General features: G+C 50.5%; 1 protein-coding gene across 1 annotated transcript; it reads right to left on the reverse strand.

The window, feature by feature from the left end:
- Positions 1-619: 619 nt before the first annotated feature.
- Positions 620-19770, reverse strand: SMAD7 (SMAD family member 7). Its single transcript, XM_042831239.1, has 2 exons — positions 18576-19770; positions 620-2338 (listed from the first exon to the last, which is right to left on the reverse strand). The coding sequence occupies exons 1-2, from the start codon at positions 18685-18687 to the stop codon at positions 1800-1802; spliced, it is 651 nt and encodes a 216-aa protein (XP_042687173.1). The 5' UTR covers positions 18688-19770; the 3' UTR covers positions 620-1799.
- Positions 19771-20862: the final 1092 nt, after the last annotated feature.

Here is a 20862-nt window from a genome sequence, read left to right on the forward strand (position 1 = left end):
AGACTCATCCTCTACCACATCTGTCCACCACGTGAAGGCCAGTAGGATTCAAGACACGGATGCTGCACCTCTCCAAAGCCTCCAGGCTCCACGGGGCCGGTGGTTTCCACTCAGAAATTTGCCTTCACCAAACGCAGGAGCTCAATCAGCTAAGGAACTGCTCTCCTGCTGAGGACATGGGGACAGGAATGCATGGGGGTGACCCAGTTGGATGTGATGCACAGCTCCAGTCAAACCCATGGACCTGTGGAGCAACCCAGATGATACACTGGCATGAAAGCCATCATATTTTAGGGACAGGATGGCATAGGAAGAACACTGGGCTGCTGCCACGGGGGTCAGCTCAACCTGAAACGGCAAGCAACAGCAACACCCCTCCTGCTGCATCTCCCCACCTCTAACAAATCCACTCCGCACCGAGGGTCAAGTGTACGTTTTTATTTTTTTTAATGGAACATAAAATCCTTTAGAAAAAAAAAAAAACAAAAAACATTCATCTGGATGAGAACACCCATAGAAAAAAACACCAATCTCGTGTTCTTTTTTCTTTTTTTTTTTTTTTTTTTTTTTTTTTAATTTGGCATTTGTTATTTGCATTTATATTAAAGCAAAGTGCATCTTTTCTTATTCTTCTCGTTTATACACATTGCACAATACATAAATAATGATGCTTATAAAACGTCTTTGTATTTACAAGTAATAATATATCTATATATAACATAAAATACATTTTTTTTTTCTTTAATAAATCTCAGGTTTTTTTCAAGGAGTCCTTTTTTTGTGTGTGTGTTTTCTTTCCAAAGCACTACGATGCCAAAGTTCCGATGAGAATGCTCTCTTGTTCATTTAAACCTTTGTATTTAGAAAAATAGCTTATGTTAAGGTCTAAACATGCTCATTGAGCTAAGAACAGTGTAAAAGTATCATACGTGTGTATGAATTCAAGAAGAAATGAAAGCACAACGGCGTCTCCAGATACGATGGTGCTGGGGCAACCTGATCCAACAGGTTCCGACAGACCAACTATCCTCAACACTTTTTTATTCCCCATTTTTTTGTTTTGTTTTTGTTTTGTTTTGCTGCTTGTTTCTTTTTTTGTTTGTTTGTCTGTTTGTTTCTTCTCCTAGGCTTACGTCACATCTCAGCTCCGACCGCAAAGCACGGGCCACGCACAGTTTCTTCATCGCCATTTTCTCCCCTTGTATCAATCCATGATGACAGGAAAAACGCTGCGGAAAGATGGGCGGATGGGAAGGACGGGCGGGAGGTGAACCCAACAACAGCAACAGCCCAATGGCAAAATCCAATGGCAAAAACCACACGGGTGGAGTAAGACCTGGTGGGAAGTTTGTGCACCATTGGTGGGGCTACGTTGGGTTAGCACTGCTGGGGAGGGGTACTGGTCGGGTGCCACCAGCACTGGGACTAGGAGGCGTGAAAAATATAAGGATCCCCTCACGCTGCCCAAGAGCAAGTGGCTCCCGACCCATCCATCACATAGAACAATCCTTTGGGAAGTGGGAAATGATAATCGTATGCGATCTCTCCCTGCCCCACGCGCCCTCCTCTCGAGTTATTGGTCGTTCGCACTTTCAAAAAATAGATCTATTTATCAAAATACCCAGGCGAAAATCTTTCCATAAGCTATTTCTCAAAATAGGGGGGAAAAAAAAAAACACCAAAAAAAAAACAACAAACAAAACGAAACAAAAACAAAAAGGTTGCATGAAAAGCAAGCACTCAGAAGGAAGTAATAGCAGCAAAGTAGTATAAATGTCGTGAGTCCGCTCCGTCTCATGTCATCGGTTATTAAAAATAACCTCTAACCAGCACGGGCAGCTGCTGATGAACTGTCTGGTGTAGCACTGGCCCCAGCCCTTCACAAAGCTGATCTGCACGGTAAATCCAGTCCACGGCTGCTGCATGAACTCGTGGTCGTTCGGCCTCTGCAGGCTGTACGCCTTCTCGTAATCGAAAGCCTTGATGGAAAAACCCGGGAACACTTTGTGCACCAGCAACGTCCTGGAGTCGGGGTTGTCCAGTGTGGCCGACTTGATGAAGATGGGGTAGCTGCTGCGGTTGTAGACCCACACGCCGTCCACCTCCTTGGTGAGCTGGATGCCGTACCCGATCTTGCTGCGCACCTTCTGCACCAGCTGGCTTCTGTTGTCCGAGTTGAGCTGCCCGAGGCAGAAGCCATTCCCCTGAGGTAGATCATAGAAGATATCCAGGGAGGGCTCTTGGACAGAATACAGCCGACCCACGCGTGTCTTCTCTTCCCAGTATGCCACCACGCACCAGTGTGAGTTATCCCCTGACTCCTGTAGAACTTGGGAATCTACAGGGAGACAAAAAGATGGAGAAATTGAGGACTGTGGAGGCGTTCTGATCCAAAAGTGATGCGATGTCATGAGCTCCATCTTTTCACAATGCTCTCCACACACACCCTGACAACCTCAGCACCCTGGTGTTGCCCATGACCGGGATGGATGAGGCCTTGGACAAGCTGTTCTGGTGGGAAATGGTGCTACTCAAGGCAAGGGGTTGGAATTTGGGGGTCTCTAAGACCCCTTCCAACCCAACCCAATCAATCCATAATCTCCGATGTCCCTTCCAACCCAACACTTCTCCGGTTCTGTGATCTTCAAGGACCCTTCCAACCCAACCACTCTCTAGTTCTGTGACCTTCGAGGTCCCCACTCTGTGGCTCCACCATTCTGTGATGATTTTATGATCACTGAGCATACCAAGGGTGCAACCTAACACTCTACAGCCCATCTCCATGAACAAATTACCACCCATTGTGCAGAGCCAGTGTGATAAAACAAGACGTGGTTCCAAAAGCAGCACACGGGACACCACCCTTGGGTTCAGCTGCCCCACTGTGGGGCTTTCATAGAGCCAGGTGAGGGAAGCCCAGGCCAAGTGGAAGGCAGTGGGGTGGAGGCCGGAAGCTGCGTGCTGCTAAGAAAAACAGCCCCAAAAGCCACCCAAAACTTGGTTCCCTTTGCCCTTGTCTTCACTCCATCCTCTGGAGTGGGGTTACAGTGCCAGGGGAGGGGGCCAGGGTTGCTGAGCAGCACCATACCCCTTTCCTTGATGCAGCATCCGCACACGGTGCTGCTCTGTAATCCCTCCCAGTCCTTGCAGGCATGTTGGGACCTGGGAACCATTCATCTCTATAATTGCACTTTAAAAAAAAAAACAAAAAACCCAAAATGCAACCATGCTGCAGGAATGCATGGGGGTGACCCAGCAGCACCCTCTTCCCCCACAGCCCACCCCAAGACTTAATGTCACTGTTCTCAGCATTTTCTGTGTCTTTCACCTACGACTTCTTGCTGCTCCTCCAGCACAGCCTTCTTTTTAATCAAAAACAAGAAGAAAAAAAAGACAACAACAAAACGCAGCTCCAGCGCCGCAGCCATGCAACGCTCATTTCCTCATCTCAGTGCCAGCAAGGAACAGAGTTCTGCAGTCACTGGCAGTCATGGGGGCTCATGGCCCAAAAAGGAAGGTGTGGGAGGGGGGGGGGTAGCAGTGAGATATAACCCCAGCAGTGCGTTTTTCCACACCCTCCCCCCTAAAAACAGAATGATGCGGGGTGATGTAAATGCTGCTGTGCCCCCCCACCCTTCCTTGCCGCACCCTTCCCAGGGGTTTGTTTTCAATTTTTTTGCATTTTTTTCATTTTGTATTTGATATTTCAAGATGTTTTAAACTCGCTGTTTGCTTAAAGAGCTGGGAAAGCAAAGCTAGGTTGTAAAAATAAATAAATATAAAAATCCAACCCCCACCAACTCCCCCTTGCCTTCACCCTCCATAGTAAGTGCAGCCACTGGTGCCTGCAGCTTGCACGCGTTCTGCTTTACAGCAGTGGAGGGAATTTTGCAGCAGGCGTTGGACCTGCTAAAATCCCTCTGTTTATTTTCTTTAACATAAAAGCATCCCTTTCAGGAGGCGGGGGGGGACGGGGGGAGAGGGGCAGAAAGGCCTTTTTCACCCCGTGTTTGTGCTTACGTTTGAGAAGACCCCTTAACGAGTGGCTCAGCCCGACGTACAAAGAGGTATTTAATTGCATTAAAAAAAAAAAAAGAAAGCAGAAGCCAACCGCCCTGGCGATGAATGAACAGAGCTCTGTGGAGGGCTGGAGCTCATGAATGAATCCCACTCGGGTTTTCAATGGCACGGGGCGAGCAGACCTCACGGACAAGGCTTAGGTAATCCGGGATTCTGGACAGTGCGGTGTAAATACGGCACAGCGCCTTCCGCCCACGGGCTCCACTCTTGGCTGGGCGTCTGCTACAGCAGCCATGGGAATCACACAGGCCCAGGCCCTCTGCCAGCCCCACCGGTGCTGCTTTTCACCACCGCTGGGACCTCCCTGCTCCCCTCTTTTCTTGGCACCCGTGTTTCCCACTGAACGAATGAATGGGAAAAGCCAATGGCGTCAGCGGGGCGAGAGAGGTCATAAGAAAGAAGGAAAAAATGATGCAGTGATGCTGCTTATGGACATTTGTTCCCCAAATTACAAGAGCATAGCGAGGGGTAAGAATGGCCCCGGAGGTAGCCAAGAACTGTGGAGATGTGGGAATTGATGAGATGGTCAGTGGGCATGGTGGGGGGCAGACTGGGGTTGGGGATCTTGGAGGTCTTTCCCAACCCTGAAACTGCTGTGAGTGGGCAGGGTGGTGATGGGCCTGCAGTTGGAACGGATGGCCTTGGAGGTCTTCTCCAAGCTTCATGTTTCTCTGATCACAGGTGTACAGCAGTGACCGGTTGATGGTTGGACTCGATGACCTTAGAGACCTTCTCCAATCTTAGTGCTGCTATGACTCCATGAGTGGGCAAGATGGGGAGAGTCAGTGGTTGGACTTGACCTTAAGAGATCTTTTCCAATCTTCATTCTCTGTGTGTGGGCATGGTGGAGATAGGTTCACAGTCGCACCTGATCTCTTCTCTAACCTCAGTCATTCTATGATTCAAATACCCCAAGACATTGCTTTGAGATCATCTCATGTTCCCATGCCACCTACCACAAGAAAACCAATGCCATGGCTGGAACCAGACCCTTTCTCAGCAGTGAACCTTACTGCAACTAACATAAAAACAAAAACCCTGGCGAATTTGTGGGGGGAGGGAAAAAAAAGAAAATCTTTGAAACTTTTCAATACAAAACCCCAAATCATGGGAAATTAGTGGGAAAAAAAAAAAAAAAGGTAAAAATATACTGGAAAATCTGTGTCACAAAGAAGCCAAATCTTGGGAAATTTGTGGCCAGATCTCCTTCAGACCATCACGGCTGCTGTACAACCAGGACACCAAAGGCTGAGCAGCTCTTTAGGATTCCTGTACTGAGTTAAAACCACAGTTTTTACAAGGTCCTCGGAGCACACACATCCCTTCGAAGCTAAATGCCTAGAAGAGTCCCAGTGAGCTCCGGGCACTCCCACATCCCAACAAACAATGCTGCTGCTCAATGCTGGAAACATGCATGCCCTTGTTTCGTTATTAAGTGCCCCTCCATCCGCTGCTATCGGTGGTTTATTATTATTTTCTATGGCTGCACGACAGCTGCCCGGGGGCCCCATCAGGACCAAGGCCATTGTGCAAACTTACTGTAAAGAACAAATATAATAATGGAAAATGAGGGCAGGAGGAAGAAAAAGTTTCTTTTTCACCGTGGAAGAACTGAGACTCCTTAGCTCATCTCAGAAAAGGGAATTTAGGTGGAATTTAAAGCAACTTTTGCAGCCCAGAGGCAGAGAAGCCAAAGCCTCCATAGGTTTCCAGCTCTTAGCCCTGTCTCGGTGCCAAGTTCACAAACACCAGCGGGGGGAGGTGGGAAGGGGATCTTTTGTTTTGCCTTGTTTTGTTTTGACATAGCTAAAGGTTTTCCTGTAATCAAGTGACTTCTAATGAAAACAGCAAGCGGAGCGCACGCTGGGCTGTGGGCACGCCCAGTTGCTCCCATCTGATCCAGTCAGGAGCTATCTGCATCCTCGTCACTGCTATCTGGAATTGGGAATACCACCGCTCCTGATTAGGCCTTTGAATGCCCCTAATTGGATCTTTTCCCAGTGATGTTACGACTACGCGTTAATTACGTTACCCGACTGCAGAAGTGTTTGAACTGATCGACGTGGCTGAAGAGCTGTGCCCCCAAGGGTCTTCCCATGCTCTTCCTGCCACCCACACCCCCCTCCTCTCCCATATTCCTCTGGGATGCCTGGGCTGGGATTTCCCACCAAACACCAGCCCTGACACGGGAACAAAAGGTTGCCCATTTTGGGGTACCCTCACCCAACCAACTCACAGTGGTGGCCCCATACTCATGACCATAACCCAATGGGAAATGGAAGGTGGTGGCCCCAGACCCACGACCATAACCCAATGAGAAATGGAAGGTGGTGGCCCTAGACCCATGACCATAACCCAATGGGAAATGGAAGGTGGTGGCCCCAGACCCATGACCATAACCCAATGGGAAATGGAAGGTGGTGGCCCCATACTCATGACCATAACCCAATGGGAAATGGAAGGTGGCGGCCCCATACTCATAATCATAACCCAATGGGAAATGGAAGGTGGCAGCCCCATACTCATGACCATAACCCAATGGGAAATGGAAGGTGATGGCCCCAGACCCATGACCATAACCCAATGGGAAATGGAAGGTGATGGCCCCATACTCATGACCATAACCCAACAAGAACTGGTAGGTAGTGGCCCCATACCCATGACCATAACCCAACAGGAATAGTTAGATGTTGACCCCAGACCCACGACCAGCATCCTACTGGGAACAAACAACAGCAGCAGATGAATTAACACGTGCACATAGTGTTGAGACCAGATGAAGCAAATGCTTCCCCTCCTTTATGTCGGCACATGCGGAGGGCATCTGAGCTTAAAAAAAAGGGCTGGGCTGGTGTCAGCACAATGTGTCATCCGGCCAGGACTGAGGCTGAGATAGAGCTCAGCACACTGTGCCCAATAATCCCTTTTGCCTGACCTCAAATGGCACTGGTGAGCCAGGGGCTGGGCTGTCCCCCCATCTTCTGCTGCTCACCAAGGTGGAAAACATGGAGATACCTAACTGAGAGGGTAGGGAGGGAGAAAGGATGAATTAGGCAGAGCCCTTCTTCAGGAACCCACCAAGAATTGAAACAAGGAGAACACTAAGCAAGCCCAGAGCTAGTCAAAGCTAAGGGAAATAGGCAATGTGCCTTTCCTCCTAGCCTCTCAGGTCACTCACAATGTCCTTAAGTGGGGGAACAAACCAAAAAAAAAACAACCCCAAAGTCTAGAAAAGTCCTTCAAAGACAGATTTCCAGGTACGCCTTGTAAGAGTAAAGAGAAATCAAAATTAAAGGGCACTACTGTAGAAAAGGCCTTTCCTGGAGCTTTCACTGCCCAGGGGAACGTTTACCCCAACCCTTTTTCTATCTCAGCTCCCTTGCTTTTGATGGCTGGCCTGGTTTCTGTAAGGCAAACTGCGAGTTCATCACATGTTTTCCACTCCACAGCGACAACCCCCCAGGGATGCTCCCATCCAACGAACCATGTTGAGGCCCTAAAACACCACAACACTCAATCAGACCTGATGCTCTGGGAGCCCTTAATCTGCAGATTACTGACACTGTAGACCCTGACATCCCTTTAGGAACCATTCCAGCCCATCGTGTCAGTGGCTGCTTAGGGAGCCCTTAATCTGCGGATAGACAGGCTAGACCTTACATTTGTGTCTCTGTCTAATTAGGCTATTCTTACAACCCAACCTATACAGCAGTGATGTCGGCTAAAGATCCTTAAGATGGTTTCTTTAATTTATTAGAGAGTTGCACACCCAAATGCTTTAATGGTTCTACGATCCCAGCAAAGTAAGTCAACCATGTGTCAAAATCCATACCCACACAGGTTTTGTTCACAGAAGTGGGACAGAATTTGGGATTTCCCAATGTTTCCAACCAGGGTTTTGATCTGGACTCACTTAGCAGTGAGCAAAGCACTAATGGGAGCACTCTGTTCCGTATCCCATGGGAACTCCAGGCATCCCACGGGGACCCATGCATGAAATCCCATCACCTTCACCAGGGCAGCAAAACTCCTTCATGAAATCATGACAAAAACGGAGTGGGAAGAGGAAAGAGTGGGTCCCTGAGGACATCTCCTATGGCTTCCAGCCCAACGCAGGGGCACTGTGGGCTACCCTTCTCCTGGGGTGCCCAGCTGGAACCTATCCCCAAACACTGGGGCTTAATTCAAGCACAGACCAAAGAAACCAAACCCTGCAATGCACACTAATGGAACAGCAAAGAGAGAGCACAAGTGAAACTGCTGGGTTCACGGAGTCCACCAACCCAGAAATCTGATTCACAAACATCCTATTAGTCATTGCTACTGTCTAATTACGGTGATTAATCAATTACCATGGCTAAAAATTACCCGAGAAGAGAAGAACCCTTCTTTGTGCCCATTTTCTTTTCAAGCCACTGGGCTGAGCCTGCTGCAGCACAAGGGGAAAAAAATCCCCATGCACACCCCAGAAGCGCCCGTCTGCCGTCTGCAGCGGTTAGAGCGGAGCCAGCTGACTCCAGCTTCCTCTGCACCAGGCTCGGGGCCTCATCAGCCATGCAAATTATAGAGTAGTGCGCTGTCTGAAGGCCGAATTTCGACTCAGCTCAGAGAAAAGCCTTAGAGGAAGGGCGGGGATGGAGAAGGCAGCCAAATCCATTCATAATATTTACAGTAAATGGGCCTCTTTGCTGTTGTTTAGTATACAGTCAGCCTAATTATTTTTGAAGTTTTAATTTAAAGAACCTTCTTTATCTGCCTCTCCTGCTGCACCCCTCAAAGGTGTGGGAAACTTTGCTCCTTTTTCTCAAAGCAGCAGAATGGGAATCCCTCCTCTCCCTGTGCCACGTGCCAAGACCTGCCCAGATGGGGTGAGAAGGAGGAGGCCCCCCATGGGGACAGGGACTAGCCCCAGGGATAGGAAGGAATGACCAAGGGAATTCAAGCCAAAAGAATGAGATACACTGCATCTTAATGCAACGCTCTCCCAAGACCCCACTGGCACCACATGTGTCCTACTGCATCCCGAGGGCTCCGGGATGCTCTGGCAGTGCATTCTGTACAAGCAGGTGTGATCTCATTGTAATGCCAATAAGGGAGATTTCAGCAAACCTCAGTGATTACAGAATCACAGAACCACTGAAGTTGGAGACCTCCAGGATCCTCCAGCCCAACCCTAAACCACCCCTACCACTATGCCAACTGACCGTGACCCTAAAAAGAATCATAGGATCATTAGGTTTGAAGAAGATCTCCAAGACCCCCCAGCCTGACCCCAACCTATCCCCACCATGCCCACTGATCATGTCCCCAGGTGGCACATCCCCAAGTTCCTTAAACACCAACCACTGGGGGGTGGTACTGGCCCCAGACCCTGTTGGTGAGCCAACACCTCCCTGCCTGGATCCAGTGGGGCACACCCCTTCTGCACCTCAACCTTCAGAGAAAGGAGAAACCAGCACACAAAGAGCTCCTGGCTTCCAACTAGGCCAACCAGCCCCAAGCTTGCCAGAAATGCTGCCTTGGTGACAGCACCCTGCCCGTCATCTTTCCAGCACAGGCATAAATCACAGCCACCAAAGCCACGGTAGGTCGTGACCCTCCCCAGCATGGCTCCCAGCTCTCCCAGATCACAGAACTATTAAGGTTGAAAAAGACCAACTCAGATCACCCAGCACAACCCCAGCCCATCACCACCAACCCAACCATGACCCACAATTTTGGGGAACTGGCTTCCAGTGTGGGGATATGGTGGCTGCCCATGTGTCATCCCCTCACCGACAACATGAAGCTCTGCAGGCTGCATGCTACAAGGGCTGTAGAAGCCCTCCTAAACCCGGAGCAGAGCGGGGCACTGTTTCCACACGGACACCCAATGCCCAGATGTGTGCTGGGATCTGTTCCTGAGTGTAGTCCACACAGATACACACACACACAGCATCCCATTGCAACCACAGGGGGAAAAAAAAGATCCCCTCCCCACAGCACGCTGACCTGCAGCTCTCCCCAAAGTTATTGCAAGAGCAAAAACAGACGTTTCCCTTGGACAAAAAAAAAAGGAAAAAAAAAAAAAAAAAAAAAAAAAGAATTAAGAAGCCCACCACCCACCCCGCGCAGCGTTCCTTCCTAGAGGGCAGGGAGAGGCTTTTGCAAAACATGGAAACACGGAACAAAAGTCCTTTTCACGCCGCCGTGCCCCCGCCGGCCCCGCTGCGTAACCATTATGAAAACGGTGGAGCGGGGCTGGCATTTGGAGCATTTACTGCATTCCTGCCAATAAATTCCATTCCCGGATCCGCTGCAGAGCGGCTCTCTCCCCCCTCATTCCTCCCGGCTGGCTTTACAGCTTCATCGCCGCCGCGGGGCCAGGGCCCTGCGAGGGGGAAAAGCACCCCGCGCCAGACTGGAGACAGCGCGCAGACGGAGCGAGTTAATCATTACTGCTGTCTGCCTCCGTAATCTAATCACGGCCGCTCCTAGGAGCACGTGGCACAGCCCTGGTGCTCAATGGAGCTGGGGCATAGGGATGGATGGACAGACGGATGGACTGGCACGGAACCGCCAGGTTGGCCAACAAAGAGACCGAGGGCTGATGAAGGGTTCTTGGCTGGAGCTGACAAGGCGGGAGCTGCCCGGCTGTGCAGCCCTCCCTGCACCTCTCGCTTTGCTTGGGATTAATAATGCGGAGCAATTAGAGAGAATATTACGTTCGTTAAGTAATTAACCCTCTTGGCGCTGCGGTGGAGCTGGCACCCCTGGTTGGCATGGATGGGGCCAGCTGCTTGTCCCAAGCCATGAAGCACCGAGGGGTGAAAAACCCCCCAAAACTGCTTACTCATGGATGAAGACGCCCCCCAAAGCCTTCTTCCCCCAGATGAAGAACCCCAATAGCTGCTTGCCCCGTGCTGGAGGTGGATTTGCCCAGCTGCACAGTGGCACCGGGGCCACCTGTCCCCACATCCCATGCACTGTGCCATCCTCCCAGCCCTAAACCCTGCTCCTCCCACCCCAAAAGCCGCAGGTGACGGCGGTGACACCGCGACACATTTTCCACGCTGGCTCTTGTGGGGCTGTGACAAAGCACAGCGAACCCGCAGGGCTCTGGGCGTGAAGATTTATGGGTTTGTTCCTTCTCGTGAGCTCCAGCGTCTCGACCCAGCTTCCAAAGAAAACGAATCCATCGCTTCAAACACAGTGATGTAACCTCAGCTCCCTCTCCTTTTCCAAATAAAACTACTGCTATCCGATTCCTGCTCACAGGATGGCTTTATGGGGTTATTCAGCCCCCTGCCCCACAAATTGAGAGTGCAGCAACCCCACAGGTCTCCACAGCCTATGGAGCTCCCCTATGCAGCAACCAGAACCTTCCCACCAGTGGCACATCCCAGGAATTTGTAGCATTCCGAAGGCAGCGCCATTGGTTTCATCAGCACGAGTCAACGGAGCAAGCGCCAACTCCCCTGTCTGTGAAAGCAGAAGGTGTTTGAACTTCCCTCACCTCCCCAGATTCACGTCTTTCAGTCTTAAAAATGCGGACCTGGGAGATTCGGGATGGAGGGGATGGGATGGGAGGACATGCGGCAGCTCTGACCCACGGAGCCACGTGGCCACAAGGCACACTGCCGTGAGCCGGCGCTCATTGAATCAGCGCTGGCATTCCTACAAACAGAATCTATTCAGAAAGAAAATTACTATTCGTCAGCTCCAGCTCCCTTATTACGTACATATCATATCCACGGATATGCTTGCAACAATGCTCCAACGGCCCAACAGCCGGAGCCATTTTTTGGGGGGAGAAATCTACCTCCCCACCTGCCATGTGCAAAGAGGACGTCTTGGAAAATCATGAAGAGTTGTGCTCTGCCCTAAAAAGCCCATGAAAGTCGTAGAGTCACCGAATCATGAAAGTTGGAGAAGACCTTTGAGATCCCAAAGCCCAACCCCAAACCACCCCCATGAGTTCTCAAACACCTGCAGGGATATGGAGGCTGTCAAGAAAAGGTTTGTGACGCATGCCGGATGTCCCACTCCATCTCCAAGGTGGTTATGGGTGCTCATGAGCTGGGACAGTGATGGGACATTGAAGATGGGAAAGCAGGAGAAAAGATTGAGGAGAAGATGCGGAAAAATGGACAGCAGGTTTCAGAAACTGGGAGAGGAGATGAAGGGGGAAAAGGGGCAAGAAGTGAGGTGCTGACTCCCCCCAACCAGATGAGATGAGCAACACAAGGGAAGGAGCTCATCTCCACTCCCAGGTTCACCGCAACATCCTCCAACACCATGCACTCAACTTTGCTGACCCAGAGCCATGATGGATCCTAGGCAGTGAGAAAGGCAGAGAAGGGCTGAGCCAGCTCTTACCAAGCTGCTCCCTCTCTATTTTTTTTTTTTCTTTCTTACTTTTTGCAAGTTAAAACCAAGATAATGACACTGGGTGGGGACCAGTTTGGAGAGCTGAGCAGCCAAACCAAAATGCGCCTCCGAGCCAAGCGCTTCCCCGGCCTCACCGTTTGGGGAAGGAAGCTGAGAGCAGCCATGAAACGATTCCTCAGTGCACTGAAGTGGAGCACTCAAGCAGGGGTGACCCCGCTAGTAAAATATTTTTCAACAGAATGAAAATAAAACAAGAGCGCTCCGGCTGCAAGCTGCGCTCCGTAGGGTTGCGTCCCTCCTTCTCTGCTTCCCTCTCCTTTTCTCCTCCTCCTTGGCACTTTTTTCCCCTTCACTAATAGCGCTGTTTTCTTGCATTTTTATTTTTTTTTTTTCCCCTTTCTTGGCTCTTTTCACCCAAAGCCTGATGTAATTTCCTGTCCTGTCCCAGTGTTTCCTGTTCGTTAACAGGGTGAAAGTTATCATCACGCACTCCAACGGCAACCCAAAAACCAGTGAAAAAAAAAAAACAACCAAGAAGCAGTGGGAGAGAAGGGCAGACAGAGTGGTATTCCCAGTGCCACCCTATTCCTAAAGAGCAGCCAGCGGCCATTCGGGGAACAAACCAATGGGATTTGGACAAGAAGGCCGTACAAGCAAAGTGGATTTCTTTTTTTTCTTTTTTTTTTGCATGGGGACGCTAAAACAGAGACCGTGCCTCAGCGGTTAATAATATCCCAGCGCTGAAAATAAACTGGGAAGGAAGCTCCTTTGTGACAGTGGGCGGGCAGCCAGGCTGCAGCGTGGGTCATTCAATCTGCTGGGGGTTGGCACCGCACAGGGCCTGACTCCCAACATCTGCCCTGTGCCAAAGAGGGGGTCTGGGGACCTCAGCGCCTCCCCGTTGCCCTGTATTTGCCACGCACACCCAACCACCACGCTCGCAGTGCTGGCGTTGGGAGCTGTAGCCCCAGTGACCCACGGCGGGTCGGTGCGTGGGGTTAATGTCACTGTTCCCATAGTGTAACCAATACCTGCACGCAGATAGTGGGGATGGAATGGCTCCTGCCCTGCATGAGTGTTTGTGTCCTGTCTCGGTTTCAATGTCCCCAACGATCGGGTTTCCGCTGCTCATTGGGACATTTTATTTTGCAAGCAGAGTGGTTTGGGTTGCTTGCCAGTGCAGGCACACACCCCTCCCTGGCTCCACGCTTCCAAATCCACCTTCCTACCCTCTTTCCTCCCCCCAAAAGCTCCAGGCTACAGAAGAAAACTCAACAGCCCCAAAGCCACATAGAGTCACAGAATCTGCCCAGGGATGATTCTGATTTAACAGAGGGATGTTAGAGTTAGGATAGGATGGTTAGGCTGTGGTTGGACTTGATGATCTTTAAGGTCTTTTTCCAACCTGAACAATTCCATGATTCTATGATTCTAATCATTAGGGTTTGAAAACAGCAATAGGACCATCAAGTCCAACTGTCAATCTGCCCCCACCATGCCCACTCATAGAATCACTGAGGTTGGAAAAGACCTCCGACAAGTCTAACCATTGAACCATCAGCACCACACTGGCACCACAGGGGGCTGAGAATCACCCCCAAAAACCCAATTCCCTTTGTTGCAGTGAGAGCAAACAAAGGGCTGCAACACAGCTAGCTGTGGGATTCCTCCTGCAACTTAGTGTAGACCACCCCCAAGGCATCATGTAATTGGGAAGTGGGATGGGGTGATGCATTGCCATCCTTTGGGTTTTAACCCATCCTGGGAGAACACCTCAGGAAGTATCCTAATCACTAAGGCTGAAAAAGACCTCCAAGACCACCAAGTCCAACCACTGACCCATCCCAACCATGCCCATTCAGAGGATTACAGAACCATTAAGGTTGGAAAAGACTTCCAAGAAGTCCAACTCTCAACTCATCACCACCGTGCCCGCTCACACAATCACAGATTCATCAAGCCACTAAAGGTGGAAAAGGCCTCCAAGATCCCCAAGCCCAACTACTGACCCACCACTCTCATACCCACTGACAGCGTTCCTAAGCAGAACTAAAAAATCATCAGAGTTGGAAAAGACCTCCAAGAACCATCAAGTCCAACTGTTGACCCACCCCCACCATGCCTACTGCCCACATCCCCGACACTCCCCTTCTCCAGAGCAGCCCAAAGCCACCACCCAACAGGTGCTGACCACCTTTGGGCTCCTACAGGCTGAGTGCCCCATAGAATCCCCCCCCCTCTCCCCAGAGCAGAGGAGCAGTCGGTGCCAGGCCGGCAGTGCCGCGGTCAGCTGATGCTGAGCAGCCCGAGGCTCCTCGCCTGGCAGGCAGCCTGCAGCACGCCGGCTCCAGCGCTGTCATCCTGCATTAACCCCTGATAACCTCCGCCCTGCAGCACGGGGGCCACGCTCTGCTGGGAGGCTCAGGAGGAAAGGGTGCAGCAGTTTTGTGCAGCGTTGGATGCAGCCAAAAAAAAAAAAAGAAATTTAAAAGGAGGATGTAAGCTCACAAATAAATCAAGAATAAGTGACTCTCCCCCCCCTCCTTCCAAAAAAAAAAAAAAAAAAAAAAAATTCCAAGCAATTGTTTATCCCTGGGACAAATATACAACCCAAGCTGCACAGGAAGATGTCTCAATTCCAGATTATAATAGGATGCCCATTTGTAAATAAAGGCATTTCACAGGAGGCCATAAAGCCTGTGTTGGGGGGAGGTGGAAGGGGGGACCAGAGCTATGTAGGACCGCTGGCGGATAGCTGCGGGTCTGGGCAAGGTGCTGGTCCCTGAGAGCAGATACCAGCGGGGATCAGAGGCATAGTGCAACATTCCAGGCCTGCCTGCCATCCCATAATGAAATGTCACTCAGTCGCATGCCGCCAAGACGGAGCAGATCTGAAGGAAGTGCTCCATCAGACCACGCAAGGTCTGCTCCCTGCCTCCAGCCTTCGCTGGTCGTTTCCCATCTCCTCCAACCCACAGGAATCCCACCCCTGCGCTGGGAGCTCCCCACTGGGATTGGGGCTTCTAGGGGTGCTGTGCCCAACTCATCCCCCAGAACCAGCCCCACGTGCTCTGTTTGGAAGCAGAGCACTCACCAAAACCCATCTGCTGGGAGCAAGCTCCAAACCCAGGAAGAGCTACCCTCTGCCTCCTGTTTGCAGGAATTATTTTTATCCCCAGTGGGATATTGTCCCTCTGTGTCAACATGACAGAGAGCTGGGAGCACCCAGAAAGGCTTTGGGTTGGAAGGGATCCTGAAGACCATCTAGAACAACCACCCAATGGGCAACGCAAAGACTACCCATAAAAATAAAGAGAAGAAAAAAAGAGAGGGAAGCCCCATACAAAGCAGCACAGTGGGGGACAAGGGCTGGAGAGTGGGAGAGCCAGGGCTGTGCCATGGATCAACACGAAGGGACGTGGGTGCAGTGATGCTGCACAATGCCCAGTCATGCCACACGCACGTTCCACGGGTTCTCTCCTCTGGTTCTGACCTCTGGAACAAACCTCATCCCCACCCTTTTTTTTCTCTTTCTTTTCCCCCCCATTTACAACTGACGCCAATGAGGTCACGGAGGCATCATGTGGCTGTGTCCCCTCCCTCTGTCCCCACCCCTCGCACTCTGTCCCTTTCCACGCTGCTGCTGACAACATGAAAACACAACTCCACCTGGTAGGAGAGCAAACTGAGCTTTCCACCCATCCCTTTGTGGTTCAGGATGTGGCCACTCATCTGCTGCCTGTCACTGGTACCCAACGGCTATTGAATTTGGTATGCAACTGGCACCCAGTTGGCACCCAATGGTACTCAACTGACTCCTAACTTTGTGCCCAACTGATACCCACCTTGGTACCTAATGTGCTGCCCTAGTGGTACCCGAGTTGTCTACTCAACTGGTACCCAACTTAGTACTCAACCAGTACTCAACTTCTACTCAACTGGTACCCAACTGGTGCCCACTCCATTTGGTATCCAACCATTACCCAACTGCTCCCCAGCTGTATCCAACTTGGTCCTTGCACTCATGGTGCTGCAAAGCTGCATCTCTCCATCACATCCCTACTGGCCCAGCTTCCAAACCCCCAGAAATGGGTTTTCATCACTTTTATGAAAGCTCCTCATTGTAAGGCCGCCACAAGCTCTGGGATCTCCAAGAGCAGAGGAGGATGCATTTCTCCATGAGGAACCTGCAACCCACGTCTGCCCTAAAGAGCTCCGAGAATGCCCTGACTCATTAACGTGCCCTTCAAACACACTCTTCTGCTAATTTAAATATGCCAGGAAAAAGAAAAAGGAAAAGGAAAAAGAGAAAGAAAGAAAAAAAAAGAGAAGAAAAAAGGAGTAAGTTGGCTTTAGAGAATTGCTGCAAGCAGTGTTTATTTTCCTTTCTCGACTGGGTCCCTCCAGTTGGGAATTTTCAGTGCTACACTTCTGTGCGTGGAGCGGAGATGCCAGTAAATCAGAGCAAATGCAAAACAAATGCTCTTTCATGTGGAGGCACTCGGCTTTGTTTCATGGCCTGTGTAGGTAACCATGTCCCTCCGTGAGTGAACTCTCCTATCAGCTCCTCATTAAGCTCAATGGCTACAATTACATTTGTGGAGGGAAAAGAGTGAGCAATGATCATAAAAGGGTCTGTTTCCAGGCTTTTTTTTGGTGGGGAAGAAGCCTTAGATTTAAAAAAATAATAATAAATCTAACCATGAGGAATATAAAAAAACAACTGCACTTGAAGGGGGGGGGTTGGAAGGAGCCTTCCTTTGGGGTTTGTTCATCACAACCCCAGAGCATCCCACTCCCCCCCCGCCAGCCCTGGGGAGCACGCTGGGTGATTTCCTGCAGCTCAGGCCCCCTCCCTCCTTCCCTCCAGCACAGAGCAGCCAGACGAGATGTTATCAATCGCCGGCCCTTGCAGAAAGCCCCCTGCTAAAAGCGAGTGCTTCCTCTGCTTATTTCATGTGGTATCCTGTGGAACTGAGCTCTCTCCTCCCCTCCGCAACGGGCACACATCAGGAGGAAAAAGGAAAAAAATAAAACATCAACAACCAAAACAAAACTATTTAACAACATCCTTATTGTGTTGTTTTGCTTCTCGTCTCCTTTCTTTTTCCAGACTCTTTTTTCTTCCCTAAAGCCAGAAGCTCCAATTTAAAAAAAAAAAAGAAAGCCCAATGCTAAAAATGACAAGTTACTCCATTCCTTCTCCCCCCCGTTTGATTAATTCTCATTAGGGCCCTTGGACAAACAATATGCTCCCCTCTCAAATAACAGCCGGGGTATACATTACACCCAAAGAAAAACAAACAGGGCCGGCTTAAAGCCATCCGCACCAAAAGCCATTCCTGGAGAGAGGGACGGCACAGCCGACGTGTTTCTGGAATTCCATCTCAGGGCAACGTGGTGCATCAGTGCTCCACAAATCGTAAATCAGAGAGACATCCCGAGAAAGGAAGCACCTTCCAACACTGCAGGTACATGGCGTCAGACATTCAGCACAACTGCTCTAATCCCGGCAACGTCGGCGCGTAGAGTCCAACCACAGATGTGGGAGGGAAACGGGGTGCTGGGGGCTTTGCACATTGGGAAAAACCAAGGAGGGTTCATTCTAAAAAACACATTGTGTGATGGCACTTGCAAGCCCGGAGGAGGTGGAAGATTGGGAAGCAAGAGAAACTCAATGCACTCTGTAAAGATGCGTGAAGTATTGGGTGCCGGAGCCCCAGAGAGCAGAGCCCAAGGCAGTGACCAGGTGTGGTTCTTGTCCTGGAGACGACATCAGTGCCACCACTGCCAGGCAAAGGACACCACCCCCTTCTGCAAGGGACCACCACACTGCTCCGAAAACACCTGCACCCGACCAAAGCAACGCCAACACCGTTCAGCCTTCCAACACACCTCGCTCCCAAATCAATGGGGCACGAGGCTGGAATACAAAGCAAACATCAACTTCTGGGGACGGGCAGCTTTCCCCGGCACTTCAACACATCCTCTGCATGTGAAATTAAACCAAATTCTCTTTCAAAGCACACTTTTCCCAACGAGACATACCCCCAAAACCCTTGGCCAAGGGACCCAACAGGACACGAGTGGAGACAACCGAGTAGGGTCAAGGAGAAACGTCTTACCTGAGAGCCCCCCAGGGGCTAGACAATTAGTTCCCCCTGTTTCAGTGGAGGAAGGCACAGAGTCTGGACAACCTGCTGTAACAGAGGGAAAGAAGAAGGAATCAGTGTACATGAATTACTTCGCAGGCTCCAAGCAAAGCTGCAAGCAGCGTGCACATTCCGAAGCGTTCAACAGGAAGCGATTACTAATTGGCTGCACAGACTCGACAGTTCATCAAGAGGCATCCACCCTAACTCATCACCTCAATCAAGACTCTGCACAGCACTTAATCACTGGCCCCGTGCTGATTACAGAGCGGCAACAAATGACAGACCGGCGGCCACCTTTCCATCTGAGTCACCAGGGTAGGACATGGGGCTGTCTTTGTGATGGAGCTGCCAAATTCGTGGCTTTGAGCACCAAAGTAGTCACCAGCTGGGCTTGCCAAAGTGGGAACTGAAAGGGAGATGGCTCATTGGTCTGAACCTGTGCTGCACTACTTGGGTTTTGGACCTCTCCATCCCCAAGGTTTTGGACCTCTCCATCCCCCAGCCATTCAAGCATCTCCTCTCCTTGCTCCAGGTGACAACAGCCAACACCAGCCCCCTGATCCTACAGCTTTTTCATCACAGCCAAGGGGGACACAACCCCAAGGCAACACTATGCCTGAAAGGGGATGAAGGCAAGACAAATTAAATCCTCAGTTCTTAGAATCCTAGAATGGTTGGGCTGGAAGGGCTCTGTAAGATCATGGAATCACAAAATGTTGAGTTGGAAGGGCTCTGTAAGATCATGGAATCACAAAATATCGGGTTGGAAGGGCCATCACAGATCATCCAGTCCTTTGGTACGTTGCTGGAGGAATCTGGCCTCATCAGGGTGACATTCCTAATGACACCCCGTTGCTCACTGCTCTATCTCAACACAAGGGCCACCACTGAAGAGAGCCCAGCTCTCTTCCTACTGATAAGTCACTTCTCCAGACTTCATCCCTGAGATCTCAATGAAATTAAAAAACAAAACAAAACAAACAAACAAAAAAAAGAACACACTGTGTGCATAACCTCCTTTTATCAGAGTGAAGTCGCAGCCCTCACAGGAATATACAGTTTAACAGGATACACTTAATCACGCTGAAAACAATAGAGGAGACAGGAAATGGACTTACTTGTGAAACACTGCACACTATACACTCTCTAAATGCCTTGAAGTGTTTGCTGTTCTTTAAAGAAATTCGCTTCTTCCCCCTCCCACCCCCCCTTTTATTTAACCCTTTCCAACCCAGACAGAAGATTCCCTGAGCTGTGTCTCTGAGACGACTTCAGCTGCTTGGGTTACAGATGCGGTCCACACACAGGACCATCCCACAGGTCCCTGATGGGACAGACTCAGAGCCTTCCAAAGCACTACAAAACACACAAAGGAAAGACACAGCAGTCCTTCATCGATGCTTTACAGCTCTCAGATCCCACTCTTGCAAGGTGCCAGCTCCTACCTAGAGGTTACCCAACCTCCAGCTCCCATCAGTACAGGGGGACACTGCCAACATCCCGGCAGCTCCTGTCCCACATAAGGATGGGACAAAGCGCTGGCTTGGATTACCTGTGGGCACTACTGCTCATCTCACATCTAACACAGCTCTTGTTCTATGCAAAGCTGCAGAGAAGCAGAGAATGCCTTGGGTTACAAGTCATCATTTAGACCAACCCTGAGATGTGTGGACAGCAGCCGAAGTGTACTAACATCAAATCCACCCCAACAACCCCAAAGCACAAGCGCCAGCCCTGCTCTCCTCAAGCCAATGACGTGGCCCCTCAGAACTTCCAAGAAGGTGGCAATCCCACCATGTAGTGGAGACCTCCACCAGGAGCCGTGTTGACTCGCATGGGGCATGCAGAGCTCCATATTTCCATCACTGTTACCAAGGTATGGCTGGAATTCATGACCTTGGAGGTCTCTCCAGCCTCAATGACTCCGTGAGCGAGCAGGATGGGGTTGGGTCAAAGGCTGGACTTGACCTCAGAGGTCTTTCCAACCTCTGCGATTCTGTGGATGGAGAAATGCTGGGAGCACGTTCCCACCTCCACAGGCAATGCTGCTTTTTCCAAAAAGCCCACTGGACATCCAATATCCGATTACCCAGTGACCAGTGAAGGCACTGCTCCAACCCAGGGTCCCGCATGGCATCCGAACACACACCAGCTCAACAGCATCGCGCTGTCCTACCGCCACTCGCTGACCCAACCCAAAAACCCCAACGTGAAGGTGGGAGCACAGGGAGGACCAACGGGGACAGGCAGATGCTGG

Source organism: Centrocercus urophasianus, unplaced genomic scaffold (genome assembly GCF_019232065.1).
Source record: "Centrocercus urophasianus isolate 14NV4802_14NV808 unplaced genomic scaffold, USGS_Curo_1.0 seq_35, whole genome shotgun sequence".
NCBI classification, from domain to species: Eukaryota; Metazoa; Chordata; class Aves; order Galliformes; family Phasianidae; genus Centrocercus; species Centrocercus urophasianus.

Excerpts from the sequence above, each read along its gene's own strand:
- SMAD7 (XM_042831239.1), bottom strand. The coding sequence starts at position 18,687 with ATGTACACTGATTCCTTCTTCTTTCCCTCTGTTACAGCAGGTTGTCCA. Across the intron at positions 2,339-18,575 it reads AGCCCCTGGGGGGCTCTCAG|ATTCCCAAGTTCTACAGGAG; the intron begins GTAAGACGTTTC and ends GTCTCCCTGTAG.